We start from the raw sequence: 23,751 nt of genomic DNA, 5'->3' as shown, positions 1-23,751 counted from the left end.
GAGGGAAGCACCTGTCTGTTTGTCTTTCATTTATTTCGCATTTTGTTGGTTTAAAAAATATTTTTATTAATTAATGAGATGGTCTTAGAGATGGTCTGTTGTGATTGATTTATTTTATATTAATAAATTACATTTATCTTTGGTTAATTCTTTCATTTCTTTGGGAAATAAATATTAAATATATAGACACATCTGGCAATATACACATATAGATGCAATAATGAATTGATATCAAAAGACACAAGATAGAGCAACCTTTACAACAAGTAGAGTCTATATAAGAGGTTTAAAAATTTCTGTGGTTGATTTTTTTTTTAAACGTTAAGCATATTTCCCTTTAAAATATAAATTGTTATTTGCATTAAAATACAAAAGTTGGCATCCTTTAAGGGCGCTTTGGAAACTTTCCTAAACCTCAGGGGCGACACGACGAGCAATTGTTCACGCCAGATTAACTAGGCCTTAATGTAGTGATGACCTACTACAACTATAATAGAACCATATCGTACAAAAGGCACAATTCGAGATGAGAGATTAGTAAAAGTATCTCTTGAATTGAAGAGGTGAGAGATGGAATCTTGGACACTCCCAAAATCTCTGACCTGTCCTGACAAAAGAGTTTGTTTTTTTCTCTTCTAATATGTGACCCTTCGCCTAAAAACGGTATTAAGTCGGGTTGGTTAAGGTGTTGAAAATTGACTTTATAGTCAGAAATATCAGGTTTGTGTTGAGTTTATATGATTTATTGAGGAGAATGGATACCATATTTTAGGGTGCTAATGCAAACAATTTATATCGTTGACCAGTTTAACATTAAATTCGGCTTTTAAGCATCCGGTTCGTTCCGACATAATACCGCTTTGAGACGGTGGGTCACATATTGGCCAGAAAACTTTTGACTCAAAATATCCTTCGATTAAGATGGTCTTATCTTGTCAAAAAAAAAAAAAAGGTTCAAACCTGGGATGTCTTTAACCCTCTCCTTACCAACTATAGGAAAATCGTCACATTTGTTACGATACAACCAACATTTTTCTTATTCAAATTTCTTTTGTACATCATAAAATTTAAAGAAAATGAACAGTGCAGTAGAGCATGTTTTGCTAAAGAAATTATTTATCGTAAGAACTTACTGCTATTGTGTTTGAGTGATGAAAAATCTTTTTTTTTTTTGGTGTTAGTTGGGTGTAAACTTTTGGGGAAAATTCTAGAAAATGGCTGGTAAGGAGAGAGTGAAAGAAGTTTCCAGTTTGAGACTTTCTGGCAATTTTGACTGGTAATATTAATGGACAGCGGTATTTGTAGTTAAAGATTTCTGTTGAAGAGAGAGAGAAAAAAAAGTCTTTCGTGAGAATACTGCAAACTTCGAGATCTGTTTTTTTTTCTCTTCTTCTTCTCAAATCTCTTATTACCTTAAAAACAACTTACCAACAATAAGCTACCCTTTGTTTGTAAGTTTACAAAATTCTTTTCTTTTTAAAAAAAAAATTAAGCTCAGATAGTTATTATGACATCCCTCATCTTCCATCTTGTCACTAAATATTAAATCTGAATTATTTTTAAAAAAATAAGGTTAAAATTTTTGACTCTTTGATAAGTTGGATATCATTTCATTATAACACGGTGTTATCTTTTATCTGGCCAAAAGGAAATTGAAAGACGTGTGTTTAGTCAGCCTAAGATAACACAGTGTGAAATATTTAACATTCCTTGTAACATCTCTGGTATTTTTCAAACTGTTTTCATATAGGTCAGGAGTATCGTATGTACATGGTCGTATATTATTCTTATAGGGATTCAATTTAACTACGATATTTACAACATTTAAAGATGAAAATAATAGAAGTAAGATGGCGATAATAATGGTAATGATGACAATGATGATAATGATGATGATTATTATTAATATTATTATTTATTATTATTTTATTTATTATTATTATTATTATTATTATTATTATTATTATTATTATTATTTTATTATTATTATTATATTATTATTATTATTATTTTATTATTATTATTATTATTATTATTATTATATTATTATTATTATTATTATTATTATTATTATTATTATTATTATTATTATTATTATTTTATTATTATTATTATTATTATTATTATTATTATTATTATTATTATTATTATTATTATTATTATTATTATTATTATTATTATTATTATTATTATTATTATTATTATTATTATTATTATTATTATTATTATTATTATTATTATTATTATTATATTATTATTATTATATTATTATTATTTATATTATCATTATTATTATTATTATATTTTATTATTATTATTATTATTATTATTTATTATTATTATTATTATTATTATTATTATATTATTATATTATTATTATTATTATTATTATTTATTATTATTATTATTAATTATTATTATTATTAATTAATTAATTAATTAATTAACTAATTAATTAATTAACTAATTAATTAATTAATTAATTAATTAATTGATTTATTTATTTATTTAAACATATTTATTTAATGACAATGTATAGATAATTATACCGAAGCCCGTGCACATTGTATTATATTATATCATGAGCTTATCCCAAAATCTGTCGCACAAGTAAGGTGGACGCGCGCATGACTTCCGTGTGGCGAGGCAGACTCTAGACAAGTCGACAGGCCACGACAAGGCTGTTGATCGTTGTTATCCTGTCCGCCTGTCCAGTCCGACATTTAACAGCAGCTATGTCACACACTATGCTCCATAAAATTGACAATAAATTCAGACCGCCCCCCTGAATCCTACAAATCCCCGCTGACAGTCGACACGAGGCGATTGACGACGACGACGACGATAACGACAACGTGAACGGGCACGGCACTCTGGTTGGGACCAATGAAAATGCAGTAGTAAGTCAACGCTGAGGTTGTCTTCCTTGCCGACCTCAATCAGGCGTGCTGAATATTTTGGTGGTGATTGTGATGATGATGATGGTGATGAGGGTGGTGATGATGATGATGATGATGATGATGATGATGATGATGATGATGATGGTGATGATGATGATGATGATGATGATGATGATGATGATGATGATGATGATGATGAATATGATGATGATGATGGTTACCGTTGATGTTACCTCCGGTCTAACATACACGATGTCTACGGTATTGTTTACCGTTGATGTTACCTCCGGTCTAACATACACGATGTCTACGGTATTGTTTACCGTTGATGTTACCTCCGGTCTAACATGCATGATGTATTGTTTACCGTTGGTGCTTCCTCATGTCTAGCATAAGGCATGACTATTGTATTGTTTACTATTGGTGCTACCTCAAGTCTAACATGGATAATGCCTATTGGATTGATTACCCATGATGTTACCTCCGGTCTAACATACATGATGCCTATTGTGTTGTTTACCGTTGATGCTTCCCCATGTCTCATGCCTACTGCATTGTTCACCGTGGATGCTTTCGATAAAGGCTAATATTACGAGGTAACTAATTATGCCCATCTCTACACACACACAATACAGTCACATTCTGGCAAAACACAGTTATAAAATTTTGGTCAGAAAACTTTCACTTCTAATAACGACCGAATAAGATGACATTTAACCTGTGTAAATTGTCAAAAAGTTAAAAAATTTAAAAATTGAGCTTTATATAGCGCAATATCCACAATGTGCTCAAAGCGCTTCACAAGGGGTCCCTGGTCAACAGCAACATTTAACATGTAGGACGGGACATAACGCCTGTAGGGCGATATTACATTTTTTTCGGACAAAGACAACGCTGTTAACGACCAGGTACTCATTTTACACCTGAGTACGGTGAGAGAATGTGAGTAAAGAGCCTTTTCCAAGGACTCAACTATGCGCCGAGCGCGAGGCTCGAACCCAGGAGCTTCCGATCCGAAAGCGAGTGTCATATCACTAGATCACATAGCCGCACTTCCAATAACGACCGTATAAGATAACAACTAACCTGTGTAAATTGTCAAAAAGTCTTTAAATTTTAGTAACTTGAGCAGTCCTAATACAGCACAATATCCAATATGTGACCCCTCGTCTCAAAACGGTATTAAGTCGGGATGATTAAGATGCTGAAAATGGAATTTGTAGCCAGAAATATCAGATTTAAGTTGAGTATAGAGGAGAAGGAATATCATATTTTACTGTGCTAAATACCAACGTTTTATATTTTTGACCAGTTTATCTATAATTTGACTTTGTAGCATCTGGTCCATCCCGACATAATACCGTTTTGAGACGTGGGGTCACATATACGTTCGCATTGTGTTTTACAAAGGGTCCTTAATCAACAGCAGCAACACTTGACGGGATGACGCCCATTAGGCGATATTACAACAAAAATATATTCCAGCCAGATACTCCTTTTTACACCCGAGTACAATGAGATAATGTGAGTAAAGAAAAGAGCCTTTTCCAAGAACTCAACAATGCGCCACTTCATAGCGGGACTCGAACCTTGGACATTCCGGTTCCAAGGCGAGTGTTATACCACAAGACCACATAGCCTGTACAAACCCGAATGTGCTACACAGACGTTTTAGACGTTTTGACAATCTAAATAAGCTAAGGGGTCAAACCGACGTATACATATGTGACTCTTCGCCTCGAAACGGTATTATGTCGGAATGAATTGGACCCCGAAAAGTGACTTTAGAATTAAATTGATAGTAAATACCAATTTTTGAGCTTTTGCATTGTGAGAAATTGTCTTCATTCTGTAACATAACAAATCGAAACAAACCCCAAGTTTCGTGTTTTTGTCAATAAATTCATTTTTTTTCACCCAAGTCATCCCGACATAATACCGTTTAGAGACGATGAGTCACATATTTTCAGGTCTGATAACTCAAATTTTTATGGCCTCATTATTGTAATGAAAATATGTACTCGCAAACCGACGAAAAAGATTGTCCATTACAACAATGTTAAAACAGGCCCATAGTTGCGTTCCGTTATCAGACCTGCAAACTTGTCGTGCTCCTAATTTTTTTTTTAAATTGAGCTTTATATAGCGCAATATCCACTAAATGTGCTCAAAGCGCTTTACAAGGGGTCTCTGGTCAACAGCAACATTTAACATGTAGGACGGGACATGACGCCTGTTAGGCGATATTACAATTTTTCGGACAAAGACAACGCTGTTAATGACCAGGTACTCATTTTACGCCCGAGTACGGTGAGAGAATGTGAGTAAAGAGCCTTTTCCAAGGACTCAACTATGCGCCGAGCCCGAGGCTCGAACTCATGACCTTCCGATCCGAAAGTGAGTCATATTGATCGATAAATATAATTTATTCGAAGTAAAAAAAATTCTGACTAAAAATGAAAACAAAGTGTTTAGTCAAAGTGCAATGGTTCTAGTCTTGGACATCCTGTGGATATAATTACGCGATAGTCTTTCGTTAGCAATTTAAGCGTGGCCTATTTTGGCTATTGTAGGATCGTAGGAGATAATGGGAGCGATTATCATCAGCTAGCTATACCCCAAGCTCTGGTCACCCAATATTGTTGGAAGAGGTTGATATTATTAGTTCATTGCCATCGTCGCGAAAATATCATCATCATCATCATTGCCTTTTTCACCCTGGGTCAGGGTATAGATAGTATGCGTTTGGCTAAGAAGCTCATAACATTGCCATCCGTAAGTATAACGGACCAACACACAAAACCATGTGTAATCATGAACGTTTATAGTCTGGTTAATAAAGCTTAGTGAGAATTACTCACAAACGCGGAGGGCAAAATACAATAACAAAGGCTTGAGTGACGTCATCTTCGAACTATCGATAGGCCACAGACAAACAGTTTCCATCCTTCTCTATCCTGAGCTAACTTTTTTATCTCATTCCATGTCTTACCACTTCTCTGTATATCAGCTTCTTTAATTCTTCTCCATGTTCCTCGTGGCCTTCCCCTTGATCTTCTGCCCTGAGGGTTCCAGTCCAATACATTCTTTGCTATAGTGGAGTCTTTCTTTCTAAGTGTGTGTCCAATCCACCTCCATCGTCTTCTTCCTATTTCCTCTCCCACTGTTCTCAATAATAATTGCCATCTGTCACTTTTCTTCAACACAAGTGCCTACTCTACTCACTTTTCTGAAAAACTAATTTTCTGCTTTACTTCTAATGTCACTTGATAAAATTAATATGAACATTTATATAGCGCACTTCCTCAGGTTTGCCTTTCTGAAAATGCCTCACAGTACTTTTTATTGTGTCGTTGGTTCTCCGTATGACTGGTTTTAAACTTTAAAAAAAGGAGATTGGGGCCAGTATTTTGTCATCGCAATATCGTTTCCTATTGACTGTTACTTGTCTCTTTTTCCTTTCAATTAAAAGGCAACTTTCAGTCACTAGCCTCATTTATTTATATACATGTCTTTAAATATTATACAAGTCAACCATTAAGGATCACTACGTAGTTTACGCGTTAGGAAATGTATTATGTTAATTTAAAAAAAAAAAAAAATAATAATAATAATAATAATAATAATGATAATGATAATGATAATAATAATAATAATAATAATAATAATAATAATAATAATAATAATAATAATAATAATAATAATAATAATAATAATAATAATAATAATAATAATAATAATAATAATAATAATAATAATAAATTCCCTTATTCATCCCATAGGGGAAATTTGTCTCTAGGGTCTATTCCAAGGGAAGACGGGAATAACCCAGGCGTCAGCCGCAATGCAGCGCCGCAAATTGAGCTAAGGTGAGGTGACTTGCTCAAGGCCACACAGTGCAGCGGCAGTTGATCAAACACCCGGTACCTTTCGGGTACGAAGCAAAAACCGTACCGTACCGTTCGTTGAGCCACGCAGCCCCTTTCATCACCTGTTTGCATAACATCATCTGTGAGTTAACTCACTCAACCCTAACACCGACTATATCCGTTGTTTACCCGGGTTACTTTTACCCCTTGCCTATTTATTACATTTTTCTCAGACAAATTATAGGCGTACTATCAAAGCTAATGATTTTTGATTTTGCATGATAGATCTAGTTGAATAAAACTATCTATATACATGCTCATTTTTAATACATTTTTTTTTCAATTTTGAAAAGTAGCAAAAATCTCTAGGATTGAGTGAGTTAAAATCCACTACCCCTTTTTTTAATATAAAAAGTGTGGAGCGGGCACTTGCATCAATAATAATTATAAGAAAATAATATAGTGTATGGTGGGTGAAGTGCCATATGAAAACAGAGAATATAAATGTGACCCATCGTCTCAAATCGGTATTATGTCGGAACGAACCGGATGCTTAAAAGCCGAATTTAATGTTAAACTGGTCAACGATATAAATTGTTGGCATTAGCAGCCTAAAATATGGTTGTCATTCTCCTCAATAAATCGTATAAACTCAACACAAGTCTGATATTTCTGGCTATAAATTCAATTTTCAACACCTTAACCAACCCGACTTAATACCGTTTTGAGGCGAAGGGTCACAAATATCGTGGTGCCCGAGCCAAACTTGGGATCCAACTGACACGGCAACCTCCGCCGCGCCTGAATTTGTATTTTTTTTAAAATAATAATAAAATTGAGCTTTTATATAGCGCAATATCCACTTAACGTGCTCAAAGCGCTTTACAAGGGGTCCCTGGTCAACAGCAACATTTAACATGTAGGACGAGACATGACGCCTGTTAGGCGATATTACAATTTTTCGGACAAAGACAACGCTGTTAACGGCCAGGTACTCATTTTACACCTGAGTACGGTGAGAGAATGTGAGTAAAGAGTCTTTTCCAAGGACTCAACTATGCGTCGAGCGAGGCTCGATCCCAGGACCTTCCGATCCGAAAGCGAGTGTCATACCACGAGACCACATAGCCGCATATTCCTTCTTTATCCCAAAAATATGGCATCCTGCTATAATGTGCACATGATTATCATTATGAAAGTGACAAATTATGGACCAGGCACTGGTGTAAGATAAAGATCTAAAATGAAACAGCGCCAGGCAAAGCAGATGAGAAAAAGTGCGGCTATGTGGTCTAGTGGTATGACACTCGCTTTTGGATCGGAAGGTCCTGGGAAAAGGCTCTTTACTCCCATTCTCTCACCGTACTCAGGTGTAAAATGAGTACCTGGCCGTTAACAGCGTTACCTTAGTCCGAAAAATTGTAATATCGCCTAACAGGCGTCATGTCCCGTCCTTCATGTTAAATGTTGCTGTTGACCAGGGACCCCTCGTAAAGCGCTTTGAGCACGTTTAGTGGATATTGCGCTATATAAAGCTCAATTTAAAAAAAAAAATTTTAAATACAAGAAAATATATATATACAAAAAATTCAGGCCGCATTGACTGGGGAGTCAGGACAGGCTAATTTTTCGGGATTAAAAAAAAAAAAAAAAAAAAAAAAAAAAAAAAAAAAAAAAAATCCCTGTATTCATCCCATAGGGGAAATTTGTCTCTAGGGTCTATGGGATTCAATAGTCGTAACGTCACTTCCTTCCTAATGACGCATGGTAACTTAGTGACACTGGCTCTAAACTATTGGAACAATGGCGGACGGCTGTATGAAATATTACTCCGGCGAGCATAAAAGCATATCCAGAGGGGACCAAAAAAACCCATAAATTTGATCATGTTTTGACTTTTACACATTCTGATCACAAGACATATGAAAAGTTCTAGCCAGCTTGAAGAATAAAAAGTAATGATTTTATTTGTTTAGAACCAAGATGGCGGGCGTTGCCGGGCGGCGTGACATCAGACTACTGAATCCAATTCCAAGGGAAGACTGGAGTAACCCAGGCGTCAGCAGCAGTGCTACGGCGAGGTGACTTACTCAAGGCCACACAGTCCAGTGGCGGGCGATCGAACTCGATAATTGAGCTTTATATAGCGCAATATCCACTAAAAAGCGCTTTCCAAGGGATCCCTGGACAACAGCAACATTTAACATGTAGAACGGGACATGACGCCTATTAGACGATATTACAATTTTTCGGACAAAGACAACGCTGTTAACGGTCAGGTACTCATTTTACACCTGAGTACGGTGAGAGAATGTGAGTAAAGAGCCTTTTCCAAGGACTCAATTATGCGCCGAGCGCGAGGCTCGAACCCAGGACCTTCCGATCCGAAAGCGAGTGTCCTACCACACGACCACATAGCCGCACGGGTACGAAGCAAAGACCGTACCGCTGAGTCGCGATATCCCCTGGCTTTATGGCTTCTTTTGTCTTGTATTTTTATCTCTGTGCTTTGACTGGCAGCAGCCTCTTATGGTTTTCACACTACTATGTTATGACGATCGACCCAATCAGCAAAGTCCGGTCCGCATTCGTGCACCGTCGCGAACCCACCGGGTAGCATCGTCACAACACACCTTTCGACTAGATGCTCTGCCGTCTTGTCTGTGGGTTCTTGCCCACAGCGTGGACATATTGGACAGGAAGTTAGACCCCACCGATGTAACGCACTTGCAGTTAGGCAGCTCCTCGACCGAAGCCGATTCGCAGCTACCCAGTGTCTCCTCTTACTGGTATTAAAGCCTGGCAACTTCTCACCAAGCTTAGAGGAGTGTAGGTCCCCGCCCTCACGAGGGATTGAATTCGTCCAAACCGACTTCCATCTCGTATGTGCAGCTCTGTCCGTGCTAAGGCGAGGTGACTTGCTCAAGGCCACACAGCGCAGCAGCGGGGGAACGAAGCAAAGACCGTACCGCTGAGTCACGATACGCCCCCCCCCCCCCCCCCCCGGCTTTATGGCTTTTTTTTTTCTTGTATTTTTATCTCTATGCTTTGACTGGCGTTTTTCCATACACAGATGTTTTCAGATCGTTATCGATTATGAACAAGGGAGGTAAACAAATGAATGAATGAAAATCATATCTACCAGTAAGTAGCGGTAAGTGGTTAGGAGAACGACCTAGGCAAAAGAACGGAGAAAATGACCGAGAAAAGACAGTAAAGACTGGGACCGTTCAAATAGAAAGATAAGAAGTGAACCGCCAACGGTTTGTCACATTGGGACCGGTCCTCCGGTCCCAGCTAATGAACGGTGTTACCGGTTCTTGGGACCGGTCCTCAGCGCGGCACTAGCGGTAAGCAGATTTTGTCTTATTGTCTGGGGTCTACCTTGTTAAAATTAGGAAATTGTATTTAATTTTTAATCACTCCAAATACACGAAATTAAATTGCGCGACAAAGACGGAAACAAAGTAGTCACCCAGAGTCATTCGGCCGATGAAGCTGGGGTTTATCCCAGTTTCTATAGCGTGAAACGGACAATAGCATTTCTATTATTTTAATACAAAGTACTTTCTGATAGATCAAACAGACCCAGCTACCCAATCACTGCCGGGTGGACTAGGGGGTCAGAAAAACAATCTTCCGAGTTCAACTGGGATGGCGTGTGAGGCGCGTGCTCTATCAACTGAACTACCCGAACCCCCATAGTCAAAAACGATAGCTTTACTATTTCTATTTTGTGTGCATTCAACCCATCGAAAGGTCAGATGTAATTATCGTGCATGATCGTTTTATTATTAACCAGTTAACTGTAATACTCTGGTGGGAAGACACATATTTTAAAATTTGGCCAGAAAACTCGTCCTTCAAATATCGATCGATTTAATTGACCCTCATCTTGGCAAAAACTCTAAAACTTTTTTAAAAAGCTCTTGCGAGGTCCCACCCAAGTTTGAGAGCTTTTTTCAAGATGAGAGCAGTTTAAATCGATCGATATTTGAAGGACCAGTTTTCTGGCCAAATTTTTAATGCGTGTCTGTTCAGATTACAGCAGGTAATAACTGGTCAAATGATAAAAGAAAGCCAAAATAAAATTACATTGCTTCTTAACCCTTGTAAATCCGCCGTGACACCTGACATGTGGGGAAAAAATGAAACTTAAAACAAAGAGAAAACTATTTTAACATGTGAAAGATTGCTTTAACTCACTCAACCCTAGAGATTTTTGCAACATTTCAAAATTGGAAAAAATGCATAGAAAATGATCATGTGTATAAATTTTATTCAACTTTTAACATGTAAAAATTCAAAACACTAGCTTTGATACTACACCTATAATTGTCTCAGAAAAATGTAATAAAAAGGCACGGGGTTAAAATAACCCGGGTAAACTCCGGATATAGTCGGTGTTAGGGTTGAGTGAGTTAATACCAAAAAATAAAGTATCTGCGTTGCGTTACTGCCAGTCTCGTTTAGAAGGTGAAAACCCAACAAACCAATTTAATTAAGATTGCCGTCTTTGGCATTTTTACAGCCAAAGTTTTGATAATTCTAAAAACACGTAAAGTGGGAGGAAAAAGGGGGGGGGGGGGGATCTTGTTGTCGACTTCTTTTCTGTTGTTTTTGTTTCTGTTTGTGTATATTTAAAAAAAAAATTAATTATTTTTTGTTATTTTTTGTTTCAAAATGTTTGATAGCTATTTCGCTGTGTTCTTGTTTCCTTGTGTGTGTGTGTGTGTGTGTGTGTGTATGTGTGTGTGTGTGTGTGTTGGGGTGGTGTATGTAAGAAATTGTGAGATAAAAGACACACACATACAGAGAGAGAGAGAAAGGGGGGAGTGGGAGTTAAGAGAGAGTGTCATCTCTATGTGTAAATTGTCACGTGACTGAAAACGACTTAATGTGAAAAACAAAGTTATAATTTAATCAAATCAGCCGACTTGTTTAGTCATTTAAAACAAGACTTTTGTGGGGACCTTTTGTAATATTATTAGTCCAATAGGGTTCAATAATAGTCTGATGTCACGTCCGCCAAGCAACCAGCAACTTGGTTCTAAACAAAGAAAATCGGTACTCTTTATTATTCATGTCGGCTAGAACATTTTCACATGTCATGTGATCAGGATGTATGAAATATGATCAGATTTATAATGTTTTTCTCCTCTGGATACACTTATCATATGCTCGTCGGAGAAGTATTTCATCAGGGCGGTGATGGAGATAATGGCGTCCGCCATTGTTCCGATAGTTTAAAACCAGTTACTATGAGTCATTACGAGGGAAGTGACGTCACGACTCTTGAATCCTATTGTGGTTGGAGATGTATTTCTATTTTACTTTCATAAAACTAGTGACATAAATAAATGTTCCTTTGTGTCTGCTTCCTTGAGTATAATGAAATATCATTCTCTCGACAGACCAGCGAATCCGAAAATACTCTTCAACAGTCATAACGTCACTTCCTTCCTAATGACGCATGGTAACTTAGTAACACTGGCTCTAAACTATCGGGACAATGGCGGACGCCGTATGAAATATTTCTCCGGCGAGCATAAAAGCGTATCCAGAGGGAGAAAAAAAAATTGATCATGTTTTGACTTTTACACATTCTGATCACAAGGCATATGAAAAGTTCTAGCCAGCATGAAGAATAAAAAGAAACGATTTTCTTTGTTTAGAACCACGATGGCCGCCGTTGCTGGGCGACGTGACATCAGACTATTGAATCAAATTGAGTCATGTTCTAATGTTTCCGCCTACACATTTCAAACTCCCCCGTCCCAAAACGATTTACAATGACATCTATGTCCAGTGTAGACAATACCTTTTGACAAATACCCCACTGACCACCGCCAAGATCAAACCGCCCACCAAGCGTGCAAGCGTGTATGTTCGTGTATGGCTGTGTCTGTATTTGTAAACGTGTTGATGTTCATACCATGAACCAAACTGAGCATTGTTTACCTCACATGAATTGCCTTAAATTTGGACAATAAAGATTATTATTATTATTAATACCCACTGACCGTCGCCAAGATCGACCGCCCACCAAACTCAACAAACACGGCAATTACTTTATTTAACAATTCCGAAAACATAAATTTTTCTTCTTGATGAGTCACAACTTATTCGTTTTATTTTTTTATTCCATTTTGTTGAATGTCAATTTCACTTTGTAAAACTTGCATAGTTAGTGTGTACGACTGTTGTGTGTGTGTCTGTTTGGCTCGGTATGATTGTGTTTATGGTTTGATAAGTATATTATTGTAAAGCGCTTTGAGGCTTCGGCATTTAGTTCTATAGAAGAACACTTTATTATTATTATTATTATTATTATTATTATTATTATTATTATTATTATTATTATTATTATTATTATTATTATTATTATTACATTGATTCTTCTTTTCTCGCTTTAGAATAAAAAATTGAGCTTTTATATAACGAAATATCCACTAAATGTGCTCAAAGCACTTTACAAGGGGTCCCTAACGCACAGCAACACGTAACAGGTAGAACGAGACATGGCGATATTACAATTTTTTTCCGACAGAGACAACGCTGTTAACGGCCTGTTACTAACTTTACACTTGTGTACGGTGAGATAATGTGAGTAAAGAGCGGGTTCCAAGGACTCAACACTGTCAGATCGACAGAGAGAGAGAGAGAGAGAGAGAGAGGGAGTCAGAGAGAGAAAGAGAGAGAGAAAGAGAGAGAGAGGCAGAGAGAGAGAAAGAGAGAAAGAGAGAGAGAGACAGAGAGAGAGAGAGACAGAGAGAGACACAGAGAGAGAAAGAGAAAGAGAGAGAGGCATAGAGAGAAAGAGAGAGAGAGAGAAAGAGAGAGAGAGAGAGAGAGAGAGAGAATATCGACGATTGAGTCATTTTCTAATGTTTCCACCTGCTATAGACTCCAAATATATATATATATATATATATATATATATATATATATATATATATAGAGAGAGAGAGAGAGAGAGAGAGAGAGAGAGAGAGAGAGAGTGAGAGAGAGAGAGAGAGAGAGAGAGTCATTTTCTAATTTTCTAATGTCTCCCCCTGTCCCAACAAAATTTACAATGACATCTATGTCCAGTGTAGACATTTTGACCAATACCCCACTGACCATCGCCAAGATCGACGACCGCCCATCATACTCAATTCGATGAAGTAGGCAATTATTTTAACAACTCCGACCACATCGATACTGCTTATCTCGCGATGAAACCAAAGCTTACAACCATCGACGCTATAGTAAATTAACTCGGAATCGCCCAAGTGTACTCAATGACCTTACTGATTTCGTAGAAACCGGGACAGGCTTCACACATGGGATAATGACCGCAGACCACGGGGGCCGGGGGAGGGAGAGGGGGGGGGGGGGCGACTGGACAACAACTGACCAATAATAAATGGTGGACGAGAGTCTATAAATCTACTGGTTTAATCCGAATACACTCATTGACACTATCAGTACTCTGGCAACAACATTAACGTGTTCACTGGCAAAAAAATGCCATTTAAAATATTTAAAAATTAGCCAGAATTTTTTCTACCTAGAAATATCGATCAATAAAAATGACCACCAACTATAAACAAAAATTAAAACTCTTAAAGGCGAGATCCTTCTGAAACATCAGTTATATTATAATATGTGACCCCTCGTCTCAAAACGGTATCATGTCGGGATGGACCAGATGCTATAATGTCAAATTATAGTTAAATTGGTCAAAAATATAAAACGTTGGTATTTAGCACAGTAAAATATCATATTCCTTCTCCTCTGTGAAGCAGATAAATTCAACTTAAGCATCATATTTATGGCTACAAATTCCATTTTCAACATCTTAATCATCCCGACTTAATACCGTTTTGAGACGAGGGGTCACATATTATTTTTATTATCAGCAATTTATATATTTATCTATTTATTTTCAAGTTGGGCGACCAATTAATATTACATTTCTGGCCAAAATAAAATTGTTTTAAAAAAATATTTGCTTTGTAAATTTTCGGCAGAAAAGCGCTTATCTGCTGACATGGCGGATACAACATCAAACAAACAATATAGACATTTTTCATAATGACCATAATAGGGGGGACTGGGGAGTCTCGGAGTCTGACCACTGACCACTGGGCACACTACACTACATAGCCATTAAGTAAATGCAGACTTATAAATTAACCCAAATTGTCATTTATTTATTTCATCCTTTGAACCTGAACTGGGATAAATAATAAATAAATGGCATTTATATAGCGATTTAACCCGTTGTCACAGGCTCTAAGCGCTTTACAGTGATACAAAACAAAACATATTACAGTGAGACAAGTGTGAAGGAAACGTGATACGAATTCAATTTAACAACAACAAAATATGAAAATAGTAGTGCAACATTATGACGTAAAAAAAGTCTCCCTTTTTCAGGTCAAGCAGTGAGTGACTACACTGTCAGATCTGTCAATAAACATCGCATAGATTTTAGTAGATGATAATATTATGAGAAGCAAGATAGATAGGTCTGGTTTGTGGTGTGGGTGTTGTGTGCCTGTGTGTGTGTGTTTGTGTGTGTGCGTGTGTGTGTGTGTGTGTGTGTGAATGAGTATGTTTCAGCCAAAGTAATTTGTAATTTAAGCACTTCGAGTCTGGTGTCTCGGAGTAATAATAATAATAATAATAATAATAATAATAATAATAATAATAATAATAATAATAATAATAATAATAATAATAATAATAATAATAATAATACACATTTATACAGCGCTCATTCTCGTGTAAAACACAAGCTGTGGGCACTTTATAATGTTATAAATTATCAATTTTGAGTGGAAAAAAAATGCAATGCAATGAATTCATAGCCAAATCAAGGAATCATAGCATCAATAAAAGCACATACTGTAAAGATGTGTCTTGAGATTCTTTTTAAAGGCAGATAAAGACTTACACTCCCTCAGACCACGTGGTAGTTCATTCCAAATCTTGGGGCCGAAACAAGCAAACGATCTATCACCAAATTTTGTTCTTGATCTTTTTCCCGAAATTTTCGTTATAGCGCTAGTATATACGTTTTCAGCCTTATTATTATTATTATTATTATTATTATTATTTTTATTATATTATTATTATTATTATTATTATTATTATTATTATTATTATTATTATTATTATTATTATTATTATTATATTATTATTATTATTATTATTGCATTATTATTATTATTATTATTATTATTATTATTATTATTATTATTATTATTATTATTATTATTATTATTATTATTATTATTATAATTATTGTTATTATTATTATTATTATTATTATTATTATTATTATTATTATTATTATTATTATTATTATTATTATTATTAGATTATAGCTACATTGAATCAAGTCACATTCATTGTCCATGTATTTTATAAGACTTTACATACAGACAGGGCACATCGTTTTCTTCTTCTTCAAGTATCAAGTCTGTGCCAGACATCGGTGATCATGGCACGCCATTCATCTCTCTGATCAGATAACCTCAAAAAACTAATATTACTCTTCTCTTTCTTTGTCACCCAGCTGTTCAAATTATTCAAATAGGTTTTTCTTGGTCTACCTTTACTCTTTTTTCCTTCTATCTTTCCTGTGAGATGTTCAATACATTTATGTCGATTTAGGTGTCCTAAAAATTGCATTTGTCTTTTTCTTATTGTACGAATTAGAAACCTTTTAGTTTCAGCTTGCTCTAATACTTCTTCATTAGTTTTCCTCTCTGTCCATGAGATTCTTAAAACGTCCTTTTAAGGAACCACATCTCTGCTGCCTCCAGGGCATATCTTCCTTAAAACCAATGCTTTTATATTTAGCGCGATATCAACTCAATGTGCTCAAGGCATTGTACATGGAATCCCAAGCCAACAGCAACATTAAACACGCAAGAAGAGAAATCATGCCTAGCTGTAAGACTCCATATGTTTTTTTTTTGTTTGTTTTTTTTTCAACGTTTGCGCTTCCCAGAGCGGGATTCAAACCAGGAACCTACCAGTCGAAGGCGAATGTGATACCAGAATACCAAATCGCCGCACATGACGTTTTGAAGTTAGAGGAGAACTTAATTAAAAAATATGCTATCTGAAGCTTTAATCCAATAAAATGTTAAAAAGATAAGTGTCAAAAAGGAACAAAAATGCGATGTCAAAATGCTGGTTCTAGTCTCATTGGAAGTGTGAAACCAGTCCTCCTTCGCTTTCGGATCCCAAGGTCCTGGGATCGAGCCTCGCGCTCGGCGCATAGTTGAGTCCTTGGAAAGGGCTCTTTACTCACATTCTCTCGCCGTACTCAGGTGTAAAATGAGCACCTGGTCGTTAACAGCGTTGTCTTTGTCCGAAAAATTATAATATCGCCTAACAGGCGTCATGTCATGTCCCGTCCTTCATGTTAAATGTTGCTGTTGGCGAGGGACCCCTTGTAAAGCGCTTTGAGCACATTTAGTGAATATTGCCCTATATAAAAGCTCATTATTTTTTAAAACACACTTCCAAAGAGTTTTAAGCCCGAACAGAAGAATGTTTGACGTCACCAGCTTTGCTTACAATCGAGGACATTGGGGGCAACAGAATACCCCTCGCACTACATAATACCCCATCATAGAGATAAATAGATTTGCCACACAGTAAGTAAATGACCGAGACAATGAGTGACGCAAGACAGTCAACAGATTGATAATAGATTCGATTATCTCCCTTCGCCCAATACCAATCAAGACCTGTCAGCCAAAGGGAGGTCACCGACTACTTGCAATTGAGACATTGAGCGGCCAAAAGGTCGTTTTCGTCACGTTCGCCACAAAAATACTCCAATAATGATTAAAAAAAAAATAAAACTACGAAAAATTATTCGTTTTCATCAGTTTCTATCAGTAAATACTGTAATAAGTAACAATGTGAAATTGAATGTAATATACGAAAACATATAAAAAGGACGTTTCGGGTTTCCCCTTTATCAACGAAAAATTATTCGTTTTCATCAGTTTCTATCAGTAAATACTGTAATAAGTAACAATGTGAAATTGAATGTAATATACGAAAACATATAAAAAGGACGTTTCGGGTTTCCCCTTTATCAACGAAAAATTATTCGTTTTCATCAGTTTCTATCAGTAAATACTGTAATAAGTAACAATGTGAAATTGAATGTAATATACGAAAACATATAAAAAGGACGTTTCGGGTTTCCCCTTTATCAACGAAAAATTATTCGTTTTCATCAGTTTCTATCAGTAAATACTGTAATAATTAACAATGTGAAATTGAATGTAATATACGAAAACATATAAAAAGGACGTTTCGGGTTTCCCCTTTATCAACAAAAAAGGATGAATGAAACACTACAGACGAATGGTATAATGTGATAGTGGCGTTATTAAGATGATTCATCATAGAAGTAAGAAAAAGAAGTCTAATATTCTGGCCCTGATATGACCTTAATGTGTTGCAAGCGCCGTAAAACCCTTAAAAACAAAAACAAAACAAAGTCTAATATTCCGACCTATGATTTCACTATTTTAGCATCTATGTAGCCTGCATACATTACAGCCCATGACATAATAATAATACTGATTTGATAGAATGGGTCTCAAATTAAATATGAGTGCGTAACGGTATGTATGAGAGAGTGAGTGTGTATGGGTGTATAGATAGTATGCGCTTGGCGAAGAAGCTCATAACATTGCCATCCGGAAGTATAACGGACCAACACATAAAACGGTGTGTATCCATGAACGTTTATAGTCCGATTAATACAGTTCATTGAGCATTACTCATAAACGTGGATGGCATAAAACAATAACAAAGACCCGAGTGACGTCGTCTTCGAACTATCTATATATATATGTGTGTGTGTGTGTGTGTGTGTGTGTGTGTACGTTTGCGCATTTGTAAGTATGTATTAAGAGTATTATAAGTGGGTGATCTCCATGCATTCAAGTTGTCATAAAATTCTAGAATTTACGACAGGCGCGTCATAATATAGTAGTAGTACAATTTATTGGAAGTAAATGACTGTGACTACATAACAAGGAGACCAACATCAACTGTGATAAGGTACTCAAGTACTTTGTCAACAAGGGAGACGGTCTATTTGAAGGAATCCAGACCGTCTATCTATCTCAAAGAGAAGACGTGAGCTTATATGTGACCTCTCGCCTCAAAACGGTATTAAGTCGGGGTGATTAAGATGCTAACAATTGAATTTATAGCCAGAAATATTAAACTTGGGTTGAGTTTGTATAATTTATAGAGAAGAATGAATATCATATTTTAGTGCACTAAATAGAAATCGTTCAAATTTTTTACCAGTTTAATTTTAATGTGACTTTTTTAGCATCCGGTTCATCCGGACATAATACCGGTTTGAGACGATGGATCACATATTAAGGCGGTTTTAGAGGAAGAATAGGGTAAGATAAAGGGAGGAGGAGATGGTGATGATGATGAAGAAGAAGAAGAAGAAGAAGAAGAAGAAGAAGAAGAAGAAGAAGAAGAAGAAGAAGAAGATGGGGGAGGAGGAGGAGGAGCAGGAGGAGGAGGAGGAGGAGGAGGAAGAAGAGGAGTGTTTTGTCAACAAGAGTGACGGTCTATCTGAGGGGATTCTATCTATCTCAAAGAGAAGACGTGAGCTTATAATTATTTAGGCGGTTTTAGAGGAAGAATAGGGTAAAACAAAAGGGAGGAGGAAGTGAAACCATAGGAGGAGGGGGAGATGGTGATGGTGATGATGATGATGATGAAGAAGAAGAAGAAGAAGAAGAAGAAGAAGAAGAAGAAGAAGAAGAAGAAGAAGAAGAAGAAGAAGAAGAAGAAGAAGAAGAAGAAGAAGAAGAAGAAGAAGAAGAAGAAGAAGAAGAAGAAGAGAAGAAGAAGAAGAAGAAGAAGAAGAAGAAGAAGAGAAGAAGAAGAAGAAGAAGAAGAAGAAGAAGAGAAGAAGAAGAAGAAGAAGAAGAAGAAGAAGAAGAAGAAGAAGAAGAAGAAGAAGAGAAGAAGAAGAAAAGACGAAGAAGAAGAAGAAGAAGAAGAAGAAGAAGAAGAAGAAGAAGAAGAAGAAGAAGAAGAAGAAGAAGAAGCAGAAGAAGAAGAAGATGGGGGAGGAAAAGGAGGAGGAAGAGGAGGGAAATAATAACAACGACAACAACATTAGGGGGCGAAGGGGCGAGGACGTGGAGAAGGGGGTGGAAGAGAAAGGGGGTGGACGAGAAAGGGGTTGGAAGAGAAAGGGGGTGGAAGAGAAAGCGGGTGGAAGAAAAAGGGGGTGGAAGAGAAAGGGGGTGGAAGAGAAAGGGGGAGAGAAGAGGAAGGGGGTGGAAGAGAAAGGGGGTGGAAGAGAAAGGGGGTGGAAGAGAAAGGGGGTGGAAGAGAAAGGGGGTGGAAGAGAAGGGGGGTGGAAGAGAAAGGGGGTGGAAGAGAAAGGGGTTGGAAGAGAAAGGGGGTGGAAGAGAAAGGGGGTGGAAGAGAAAGGGGGTGGAAGAGAAAGGGGGTGGAAGAGAAGGGGGTGGAAGAGAAAGGGGGTGGAAGAGAAAGGGGGTGGAAGAGAAGGGGGTGGAAGAGAAACGGGGTGGAAGAGAAAGGGGGTGGAAGAGAAGGGGGTGGAAGAGAAACGGGGTGGAAGAGAAAGGGGGTGGAAGAGAAGGGGGTGGAAGAGAAAGGGGGTGGAAGAGAAGGGGGTGGAAGAGAAAGGGGGTGGAAGAGAAAGGGGGTGGAAGAGAATGACAAATAAAATCTTTTTGAGGCTCCTTCGATGACGAAAATTGTCCGTATTTCCCGCCACAGAAGTTAAAACCTAGTCTTAACTCTTACTCACCTCCTGTAGACGCAATAACAACTGAAGCACGGGGTCTAGAAACTCCGTCTTGAAGATGCTGAAGCTTCCTTCGTAATCCGCACTGAGGACCTCCCAGGCTTGCTTGACCACTGCGGGGGTGGCACGTCCGTACAGGGCTCCGAGGGTGGACGTCAAAATCTCATCGACACAGTCAACTTGATCTCTGCTGGACTCCTGCTGTGGAGTAACAATTTAAACATGTCAAAGATGTCAACCAACTAAAAAAAAAAATTAAAAATTGAGCTTTATATAGCGCAATATCCACTAAATGTGCTCAAAGCGCTTTACAAGGGGTCCCTGGTCAACAGCAACATTTAACATGTAGGACGGGACATGACGCCTGTTAGGCGATATTACAATGTTTCGGACAAAGACAACGCTGTTAACGGCCAGGTACTCATTTTACACCTGAGTACGGTGAGAGAATGTGAGTGAAGAGCCTTTTCCAAGGATTCACCTATGCGCCGAGCACGAGGGTCGAACCCAGGACCTTCTGATCCGAAAGCGAGTGTCATACAACTAGACCACATAGCCGCACAATACTGTTCACTATTCTTGTAACACCTCAAAAATGGATGCGTGAGTTATCTGTCTTTTATCGAATCAGGCCATAAATAAAAATGTATTTGATGATGAATGGAGTTGCTTTGTTTTGATTTGCTTTTTTATTTATTTTTTTGAGTGGTTATTTTTTGTTTTGTTTTGTTTGTTTGTTTTTTGTGGGGGTTTTTTTTTTGGGGGGGGGGGGGTGGGGGGGGGGGGGGTTTTTATTTTTTTGTTTTGTTTTGTTTTGTTTTTTTGGTGGGGGGGTGGGGGGTATTTTATTTATTTATTTATTTTTTTTTTGGGGGGGGGGGGGGGTAATTTGTAAGTTTAAATAAAACAGTAAAGGTATGAGCAAAATTAGTATACTATTTATTAATCGTGTTTTAATTACAATCTACGCAACGCTACATTAATTTCCTACAGTTTAATTCGGGGTTGTTGTTTTGTTAGGGTTTTGTTTTAACTCTGGATAGCAATGATAAACGATAAACAGAATATTTATGACATTTTTGTATTTCATTTATTTATTTTTTTTTTTAGATTGTTTTTTGTTTTGTTTTTTTTCTTAGTGAAGGAAAAAAATAATCAAATGCCCTTGAACACGTCGAAACTGTAAATCATAATGCAGTCATCGCCATTATTTGATGGGTGAGACAGAGGAGAGAGAGAGAGAGAGAGAGAGAGAGAGAGAGAGAGAGAGAGAGAGAGAGAGAGAGAGAGAGAGAGAGAAAACAACAACACAGAACGAACGCCATTGTTATAATGTGTATCATCATTGCCATCACTTCCTGGTTCATCAAGTAAAATGATGGACCTTTCAGTTCGGACGCATGAGATTAGACTACAGTACGCTGTCGTCCAAAATGCATAGCAACGCAACTGACAAAATCTCATTTTCATATTATATTATATGGGACAGCGTGGCTCAGCGGTACGGTCTTTACTTCGTAGGTACCCAAAAGGTACCGAATTCGATCACCCGCCGCTGCGCTGTGCGGCCTTGAGCAATAAGTCACCCCCCCCCCCCCCCCTTTTTTTTTTTTAAACGGGGTTTTTTTTTTTTTAATGTTTATTGGTTGGTTGGTTTTTTTTTTTTTTGTTTTTTTTTTTTTGGTTTTTTTTTTTGTTTGTTTGTTTTTCTAATTAGGGGGGGGGGGGTCGTTGCTTTAATGTTTTTGGTTTTGATTTTTGTTATTTTATTGGGGTTTTTTATTTTCTGTTTTGTTAGTTTTTGCGAGGGGTTTCCGTTTGTTTTGTTGTGTGTTCTGTTTTGTTTTGTTTTATTTTGTTTTGTTTTTTTGTAGTTTTTTTGGGGTTTTTTTTTTTGGTGTGGATTTTTTGTTTTGATTTGTTTTATTTTTGGGTTGTTTATTTATTTCTATTTGCGGGGGGGGGGGGGTTGCTGGACAAAATATAAAATGACGTTTTGTCGGCGTTCACCTGCATAGACTGAAGGAGACGAGGGTGACACGGAAAAGGCCAAATTTGCATATTACAGAGGTTGATCAAACCTCTCGCCCAGAGGCGATGAAGGTCATCTATCGTTGCTATGCGTTAAGGTAAAAGATGCACAATATCTACCTGCCAAATTAAACATACCACCGCACCAAACTGCGAGTAACCTTTAACGCTTATAATCTGATTGATATAATTTATTGAGAATTTATCACAGACAGGCTGTCTAAAAACAACAAGAAAGAACTGAGTGACGTCACCTTCATTCTTTAAATATTTATTATCATCTTTTCACGGGTCCGAGGCCTTGTAGTCTTACTGAGAAAACGTTCAATATGACCCGTGTAACGGAAAGTGAAATATTATGTGTAGACAAATATGTGTAAGAGAAATATGTGTTTCGAAACTCCATACGTGTCTTTTTTTTTCAAGGAGAAATTTAGCCCCTTTAGATCACTCTGTGGAACGTTTAATGGATATTGCGCTATACAAAAGCTCAAAGTTTTGGGGGATTTTTTGTATTAATATGGTAAGAAAAAGGCTCCCAAGTAACTTGTCAAAAAACATTTCTTACGCAGGAAAGCTCTCTTGTCCTTTAATAAACAGCCTATTATGTATTCCTACGAGCTGTCGAAAGGACACTCGGTATATTCGTATATATTCGTCAGTCGTGACGAATAGACACTGAGTAAAAATTATTCAAGCAATGCAGACGGATAAACCCGCGACTTGACAGCTGTAGTTTACATTTTACAACCGACTTTGACCATGGCCTTCGTAAAGTTATGGCCTGACACCGTAGCCATCGTTATGTTATAGCCTGATACTGAAATCCAAAAGGACTGGCAGTTTGACGTCATTATTTGGTTTTTGCACCGCCTAGTGAGTTGTCGTTAGTAGAGCTCATGGAAACAAGTTATTTCGTTGGTTGAACTATTGAATACAACTCACGATTTGTTTTCTTTTGTGGCAAAAGACTGACATTTTGACGTCATTTTTTGGTCAGTATCAGGCCATAACTTTACGAGGGCCACGCTGACACTGACCAAAAAATGACGTCAAAATGCCAGTCGTTTGCCACAAAAAAAAAAAACAAATCGTGAGTTGAATTCAATAG

The 23,751-nt window shown here is 37.0% G+C and overlaps 1 protein-coding gene across 1 annotated transcript in view; it reads right to left on the bottom strand.

Annotated features, from left to right (window-relative positions):
- The window catches only part of LOC144977565 (uncharacterized), a 422,942-nt gene that overhangs the window by 379,254 nt on the left and 19,937 nt on the right, over positions 1–23,751 (bottom strand). Inside the window, 1 exon segment of the mRNA XM_078922917.1 lies at positions 20,613–20,807. Coding sequence (XP_078779043.1) covers positions 20,613–20,807 — 195 coding nt within the window.

Source organism: Berghia stephanieae, chromosome 7, assembly GCF_034508935.2.
Source record: "Berghia stephanieae isolate SIO BIC M18660-M18661 chromosome 7, UCSD_Bste_1.3, whole genome shotgun sequence".
Taxonomy (NCBI): domain Eukaryota; kingdom Metazoa; phylum Mollusca; class Gastropoda; order Nudibranchia; family Aeolidiidae; genus Berghia; species Berghia stephanieae.
Note: the sequence above shows the minus strand (reverse complement) of the source record. Positions and strands in the feature narration are given on the sequence as shown.